At 39.1% G+C, this 8730-nt stretch overlaps 1 protein-coding gene across 1 annotated transcript; it reads left to right on the forward strand.

Moving 5' to 3' along the window:
* Window positions 1–234: 234 nt before the first annotated feature.
* Window positions 235–1924, forward strand: LOC108988551 (scarecrow-like protein 32). The gene has a single exon (XM_018961842.2). It carries the CDS (start codon window positions 383–385, stop codon window positions 1757–1759), a length of 1377 nt encoding a protein of 458 aa, XP_018817387.1. The 5' UTR covers window positions 235–382; the 3' UTR covers window positions 1760–1924.
* Window positions 1925–8730: the final 6806 nt, after the last annotated feature.

Here is an 8730-nt window from a genome sequence, read left to right on the forward strand (position 1 = left end):
CCTGCATGGCAACTGAAAAGCCTGTGAAATAGCTTGGAAGGGTCTCTTTTGCACGATTTGACTCCCACCAAGTTTTTTTTTTTTTGTTAGGATTGAGAGTTTCTCCCCTCTGATCTTTTCCTTTAGGAAGAACAATAAAGTCGTCCCAGAAAAAGCTGTACTGTCAATTTTATTTGATTCACTTGCGAATTCTCCCAAACCGTACTGGTAAATTTTACCACTAATGGATCGTTTCCCAATGGCAAAGGTACCCACTAGGGCCACTACTAGTCTGGTCACTTTCTCTCTTTCTGCTACTTTCTGATTTCTGAATTCCATTTTTTTTCTGGCTTTCTTTCTCTTTTCTATAAGATTTTTGTACTCTCTCTTTCTCTCTCTCTCAATGATGCAATTCACGGAGGCTCCACCACAACCCTTACACCAAATGACTCCATTTTCCAATCCTACTATGAACAAAAGCCAGATTCATAAGACTCGGCCATGGCTTGGATTTCCCACATCGAAGTCCTTAGGGAGCTTTGGTGATGCCAATTGTATGGAGAAACTTCTCGTCCACTGTGCCAATGCAATTGAAAGCAACGATGCCACTCTTGCCCAACAAATTCTATGGGTCTTAAACAACATTGCACCCCCAGATGGGGACTCGAATCAGCGCCTTACTTGCGGCTTCCTCCGAGCTCTAATTGCACGCGCAGCCAAAAGTGGAAGCTGCAAAATGCTGGCTGCTGTGGCAAACGCTCCCAGCAATCTTGCCATAGACACACACAAGTTCTCAGTCATTGAGCTTGCTAGCTTTGTGGACTTGACCCCTTGGCATCGGTTTGGTTTCACAGCAGCCAACGCAGCAATTTTAGAAGCTGTTGAAGGGTACTCGGTCATTCACATCGTCGATTTAAGCTTGACACATTGCATGCAGATTCCTACACTGATTGATGCCATAGCTAATCGTCATGAGGTCCCTCCTCTGGTCAAGCTCACCGTAGCCACTGCCATAGAAGACTTCCCGCCAAAGCTCGACCTTTCGTACGAGGAATTGGGTTCCAAGTTGGTTAATTTCGCCATGTCTAAGAATGTTATGATGGAGTTTAGAGTGAGTCCTTCAAGTTACAAAGACGGGTTTGCCACCTTAATCGAACAACTTCGGGTTCAACATTTAGTCTATCCGGAAAGCAGCGAGGCACTGGTAATTAACTGCCATATGATGCTTCACTACATCCCGGAAGAAACCCTTGTATCGATTCCTAGTACAAACTCAAACCCTTATGCTTTTGAATGTTCCTCCACAAGTACTGCTTCCTCTTTCCGGACAATGTTTCTCAGTGCGGTTCGGAGTTTAGACCCAACCATTGTAATTCTAGTAGACGAAGATGTAGATTTGACATCGAATAATGTGGTGTGTAGGTTAAGATCAGCATTTAACTATTTATGGATACCTTATGATACTATGGATACATTCCTTCCAAAGGGGAGTAAACAGAGGCAGTGGTACGAAGCCGATATTTGCTGGAAGATTGAGAATGTGATAGCACATGAGGGCCTTCAAAGGGTTGAGCGGCTTGAAACTAAAAGCCAGTGGGTGCAACGAATGAGAAATGCCAATTTTCATGGAGTTTCTTTCGGAGAGGAAGCAGTCTCGGAGGTGAAGACCATGCTAGATGAGCATGCAGCTGGGTGGGGATTGAAGAAGGAAGAAGAAGATCTTGTTCTTACATGGAAAGGACATAATGTTGTGTTTGCCACTGCTTGGTTGCCTGCTTAATTGAAGATCATGTTTTTTTTCTTTTAATCTTCTTCTTAATTAGCTTCTAATTCGATGATCTTCTTCTAGCACAACTATTTTTGGGAGTAGATGGTCTCAGAGCATATTGTGATGAAGGTTTTTGTCATGTTGCCAATAATTTCATACTTGTTTCTTGTAAGTATGTTAACCAGTAACCTAATTAAAGAAGCCTCCCTCTCTCTCTTTTCGTCCATGAGAATTTGCCTTAATATTCTTTTTGAGATTCGCAAAATCTTGCAGAAGATGCCTTGGATTTGGACCAGAATCTTTTGCCTAAAAATATTGGGGCAATTTATGTTCTAGCTGCGGTAATCAAGAAACATTGTAGCCAATTTTTCAACTTTAGTTAGGCGCTATGCAAAGTTTAATGCATGTCATGAGCCTATCGTGCGGATCTTTTAAGAAGAAGACGGTATCTTAATTTCATTGATAGCCCTTATTTATAGTGGAGGAAAACCGTGGTTACATCTTGACACCTGGGGGTTACACATTCAAAACTAACTAGAAAATCAAACCCATACATCCAAACTAACTAAACACTATACCGTACATCAGAAAAAAATCAGCAAACTAACAAAATCCTCCAAAACTATAAAGATAAACCAAAATAAAATAAAAGTCCAGTAAGTAATCAAACCTGTAACCAAACTTGTTATTTCTGACGAAGAGTAAACTAGCTTTATCCATACGAACAGCTCCCAGAATGTCTTTCGGTAGGCTATGAGTGGACTAAAAAAAAACCTCCTTCCGACTAGAACCCAATTTGGCAAGTCTCTCGGCTACATGATTCGCTTCTCGAAAGAGTAGGAGATCCGTATCACCATCAAGCTCGCCATTGTTTTAGCTTGTTTCCAGTACGCCTGACTCCTCCACAGGATAGGCCCACCTTTATGCCACCATTGAGCCAAAAGTTTAGAATCAGTTTCCACTACAACATGAGTTATATTCATCTGTGCACACATGATTAGCCCATTCGAAAAAGCTCGAATCTCAGCAATATTATTTGAGCTAATTTCATAATGTTTGGTAAAAGCACAAATCATATGACCCTTCGTATTTCTAAGAATTCCTCCACCTCCGCTTCTTCCTGGGTTCCTGATGCTACTACCATCCACATTCAGTTTCATAAAGTTCTGAGTAGGTCGCACCCATTGTAGGAATTGAACTTCCTTTTTCCCGACAGGCATAGACCGTAAGTCGAGTTGCTATAAGATAACACTATCTGAAGTCTTAATAAACTTTTTATTCGATTTAGTATATAAGACTTAAGCTAGGAAGTGTTTGACTTTATTGTATACTTGCTTCCCTGAGGTCACAGTTCCCTCCATACGGGCTTTGCATGTGAAAATCTAGAGAAACCGACTGATAATAGAAGGTAGAATACCGATCATCACATTGATCTGAGAGACCGCTTGAGCCTTAGATAACCACTGGTGTATTCCCCCCCCCCCATGTACGAGCAGACCCAATATTTAGCCCCATAGTAGATTCAAATATCGTCTAGACATACGTGGGGATCTCACCCATCAAAAGAGCATTATCCAAGGACTCGCAAGAAGCCACTTAACAACATTCACATTTCGACGTTATATAGATATTTAATTTCATAATATTCTTATCGAAAGGTAAGCCGTTGTTCATACCTCACCACATAAAAGTAGAGATTCTTTTGGTAGTAGAGAATGCCATGTCCATTTAGTTCACTCCAAAATCTCACTATGGTTGCAAATGTAATTCCAAACTGAAGATGTAGAAAAATTACCATTTTGTTCAGCTCTCCATATCGGAATGTCAGGACCAGTATCAATCTTGATATTTTGTAATTTCAGATTTTCAGTAAGGGTATGTTCCACTAACTCTTGTATTTTGTATTTTATACCAATTTCCTCCTCTCTTGGAATAAACCTTGCTTACTTTCAAAGAGTTTAGTGATCTCTAATATTTCACCCAAGACACCTAGAGACGACTAGTTTTCAAACCAGAAGGAGATGTTGCCTTCATTAATAATCCATCTAGAACCCCTAATAACCATTTTCACCAATGATTTTAAGGCCTTCCAGAAGCTAGATTCATAGGACCTGTGATCAATTAAGAAAAGGTGGTTCATATTACAATATTTGGCATGGAAAAAGCTGGCCCAAAGCGAATTATCGTACATGAATTGCCACACAAATTTCATATGAAGAGCTTTCTCCATGTCTTCTATTTTTTGTATTCCTAGCCCACCTTCTTCCGTAGGCTGTTAAACTTTATCCCAAGCCACCCTTTTTTTTTAATCTTAACATCTTTATTACCCCATAAAAATCTGCAAAAATTTGATTAAGCTTGTGAAGTACACTACGAGGCATTGCACTGTTAGAAGATGCATAGGAATGCTGCCCAACATGTGCTTTAATAGCACTAATCTACCTCCTTTAGAGAGTAAAGCTCCTTTCCAAGAGATTAATTTCTTGTGCACTTTTTGAATTAGAGGCTCAAGATAAGTAGCCCAAACGCTACCCGTACATATAGGTGCACCCAAATATAAGCAAGGAAACGACCCTTCATGAAATCCGGTAGTTAGAATCTCCATCGTCTTATGAGCAGTGGAGGTATTCTAGCAAAATAAATAGCAGATTTAGAATGATTCACTTTCTGGTCAGATATGATCTCATATAGCCTTAAAGTATCCATGCAAGCCTTCAATGAGCTCTTAGATCCATTTAGAAAGATCATAAGATCATCTGCATATAGAAGATGAGAAATAATAGGGTATTCTCTGTGCGTTTTGAATCCAATGACCTTCCCATCTGCAACACTTCTATCAATTAATTGGCTCAGGACTTCTTCAACAATAATGAATAAATAAGGTGATAATGGATCCTCTTGTTTCAACCCCGTGAAGATTGGAAATAACCTTTACTAGTGCCATTCATTAAAAGAGAGAAAAAAAAGCTGTGATGTAGTTTGATATTAGGTGTCTCCACTTAGCAGAAAAGCCCAGAGCTTGGATCACCTCCATAATAAAGCTCCATTCGAGTCTATCATATACTTTAGCCATATCTACTTGATCATTGCATTGCATCAACGCACCTTGGCATTCATACTTTGAATCATCTCCTGGGCAAGATTTATATTTTCATGAATAGTACGGCCTTTGATAAAAGCCTCTTGTTCTTTCGAGACATTTTTACGTAGTAAAGGACTGAGCCTATTAACTAGAATCTTGGAGAATACTTTATACACCACCGTGCACAAACTAATGGGCCTGAATTTAGCAAAACTCGAGGGTTTATCTTCTTTTGGAACAATAAAAATAAAAATGGAGGAATAAAATTTAGGAAGAGGAGAGCCATGAAAGAAATCAGCGGCAGCTTCTAGGTCTTCTTTGATAATATCCCAACAATGCATAAAGAAACAAGAACCAAATCCGTCAGGTCCCAGACTACAGAGCAGTTTTTACATCCTCCAACGTAGGACTTTGACAAAGAGCAACATTTTACTTCTCTATGATAACTAATTGAAAGAGATCCTTCCAATTGTCCATATGATGCACCCCTTATGTGTTAAGAGCGGATTGAAAGTAATTAGCAGCTTCTTCATGAATCTCTTGGGGAGAATTGAGTTTCGTTCCATCTTCCAGTGTCATATGTTGTAACATCCCTCTATTCCTTTTAGACTGTAGAGTTGCATGAAAAAGTTTGGAGTTCGAGTCCCCTTCTTTTAGCCATTTCATGCGCGATTTTTTCTTGAGAAGAATTCTTCTTGGAGCAAAAATTGTTCCAACTCCAGTTGCTTAGCCTGTAATTGCAATTCATGATCATGCCTATACTGAACGATTAATTGAACCTCAATATTCATGATTGCATCTTCGGCATTTTGCACATGTAATTCCACCTTGCAAAAAATCTCTTTATCCCAGTTTCGGAGAATAGGTTTAAACCTTTTTACTTTAGCAGCAAATTTCATGAGGCCTCCCCCATAACTGGGTTGGTTCCAGTTATCCGAGATGCCTGTCATAAAAAACTTATGTGTGCACCACATCCTTATGAATCTAAAAATAGGAGGACCATATCTTAGACCTTCCTCTTTGACTTGAATAAGAAGAGGACTATGATCAGAACATGTTCTAGCTAAGACCGTAGTATATAAAAGAGGAAAATCCGCAAGAAAGCCGTGTGAAACTAAAGTACGGTCTAGCTTGGCCCATATACGTGCTTGTACCTCACGCCCATTGCACCAAGTATGCTTGGAACCATCAATATTAGGTTCCAACATATTACACTGAGAAATAACATTATTAAAATCATATATAACCACTTGCGGTTTTGCTCTGCCTCCAATCTTCTTAGAATTGCTCCTAAGGGTGTTAAAATCACCACATATCAACCACTTATTACTAAGGATGGAGATTTGTTGTAATTCATCCCATAGAATCATTTTATCTAGATACCCACAACTCGCATAAATAAAAGAAACCATGTACAAAAAATTACCATAATTAATGAAACCTGTAATGGCCTTTTGATGAATGGAAATAGGAGAAAAAGAAATATCGTCCATCCAAAGAACCCAAATTTTACCGTGTTGCTCTTCATTGGATATACAATTATGCATTTGTAATCTTTTAGCTATTGCCTCAACTTTATTTAAACTAATAAAAGGTTTCAAAATGGCAATCATTTTAGGCTTAAACTTTCTGACAATTTTTTTCAGCTTTCCAATTGTGGTCATATTACTGATCCCCTAGATGTTCCAAACTAGGGTCTTCGGGATCATGTATAATCCATACGTATAGTCCCGTCAGCGAGGGACAAGTATTTGGTCTTTTTACCCTTCTTTCTATCTTTTTGTTTTTGTCTTTCAGAATCTGACTTGTACCCTTTGTGGGAACTGAGTATGTCTTATAACAATTCTTCTTCGTCATCTAGGTCTTTGAGAGAATTGAAAGAATTTGAGATCGGGGTCACAAGGCCCTCTTCTTTCTTTGATTCACCCTGTGAATTCTGGCCCTTTGACAGAGTTGTTTCTCCCAAGCAAGACCCCCTCATGTTCTCCACCTCAAACGACATTACTAGTCCACAAGTAGCCTCAACATTGTTCGTTGTGGGACTAATATCTGAGGTTTCTATGATACACATTTGGTCTTGCACATCAAGCCTTTGCCCCTATGTTTTTTCCTTTTCAGCAGTAATGTCTTCAACATCTACTCTTTCTGCTTTGTGTCCATTATTTTCATGAATTTTCACCTCCATATTCGTTCCAGCTAACACCATCACCTCATGTTTCCCTGTCTCCGTTTGATCTTGAATATCCATTTTTTCTTCGATGTGTCTGTTACTATCATTAGCCTTTGTAAGGTTTTCTTTTTGTCTACCCTGTGGATTTTTAACAACATACTTCATGTTTGGGGCTTTTCCTATGGGTTTAATGGATTTAGCCGAAAGATTCTTTTTAGAGTCATTTCGACAAACACCTACGTAGTGTCCTTATTGCCTACATTTGGAGCAGTAGTCTAGGACTTTTTCGTATACTACAGGTTGCCAAAAGCCATTATTCTCCGATGTTCCCACCTAGAAACCATCAATCATAATTTTTTAGATATCCATTTCAATACATACATGAGCACATGAAGGTCTAGTTCTACATATAGTCGGATTATCAGTACATAAGAATCTACCCATAGCACTCGAAAAAATACGAAGATAAGGTAATTCAAAAAAGTGCAGAGGTAGAGATGAAAAATTTACCTAGATTGGAGCCAGAGGAGATTCTTCTCTTCCATTGAAATCTGGATACCACTTGAAAACCCGATAAGTGAAGCTCTCCATTTCTCTTATCTCTCTTGCCCAAGCTTTAGCGAAATCATCTTCACTCTTCATCATCACCATGATGTGCCAATTGTAAAAAATCCCAATCGTGGGGAAGCTAGCAAGCCCCCACCGTTTCATCTCATGAATTTTGATATTGTCTAGTGAAGGTCGACCATGAGGAAATTTCAGAACTAATGTATTTTTAACAGATTTTTCAATCACTGCCATCTCCTTCTCATAAAAAAATAAATGCCATGGAGCCGTTCAGATTCATTGGAGAGACCATGGGAATACCAGGAGAGGTCGCCGGCGCCTAATTAATGATCATGTGCCATTCTAATCTTTTCATAAGAGTCTGATAGCCTGATATCATATAAGTCGATTCTCCAAATGAAAAATCTTATTCAAAACCCCACTCCCTTATCAAAAAAAAAAAAAAATCTTTTCATATCTTTGGATTCAATTTCACGGCATTGATTTTTTGGGCCAGACCAACCAGGGCCCAACCCATATAAAGACTTAGCTTAGACATGCAGGAGCGGAACCATTGTACGTACTTAAAGGGATAAACGACATAAAAAAAAAACATGTATACACGGAAGACGAAATTAACAACACAGTAACATATTCAACTTTTCTTGTCCTGGACCCACCACCACATGTTTTGGCCCATGGATTTGCATGTCCCGCTTACACCTAACCTGCTGACTTCCCGAAATGATTTTTGACTTGAAAGTTGGAGTCATCAAACCTTTTTTTCTTTCCAGAAACAAAAAATTTTGGTGGGTGCAGTGCCAGTGGCCAAAAGGCCAAGCCAGTCTATGTGCGGGTTTATGATGTTACATCGAAGTACTCTTTAACACGAACTCCTTAGTTGCTCACACTTGTAAAATGCACCTGCCCTTTGACCCCTCCAAGACTTCATTAGAATCTTCTGAAAAAGTGGCCGTCTTTCCCACTTGCCCTAATCTCTCTCTCGTAGAGCAATCCAATGATGAAGTGATCAAAGGATTCAAGTGATGCTCTGAAGGAACTTCAATCACCCAGTTTGTGAATTCAGGTTATTTACTTATTTTCTTGTTTTTGTTCATGTGAATTGCTTTAGTGGGTTTTTTCATTTTTCTGATTAAATTTGGAAGAGACTTTCGTATTTGAATT

This window comes from Juglans regia, chromosome 12 (assembly GCF_001411555.2).
Source record: "Juglans regia cultivar Chandler chromosome 12, Walnut 2.0, whole genome shotgun sequence".
NCBI lineage: Eukaryota > Viridiplantae > Streptophyta > Magnoliopsida > Fagales > Juglandaceae > Juglans > Juglans regia.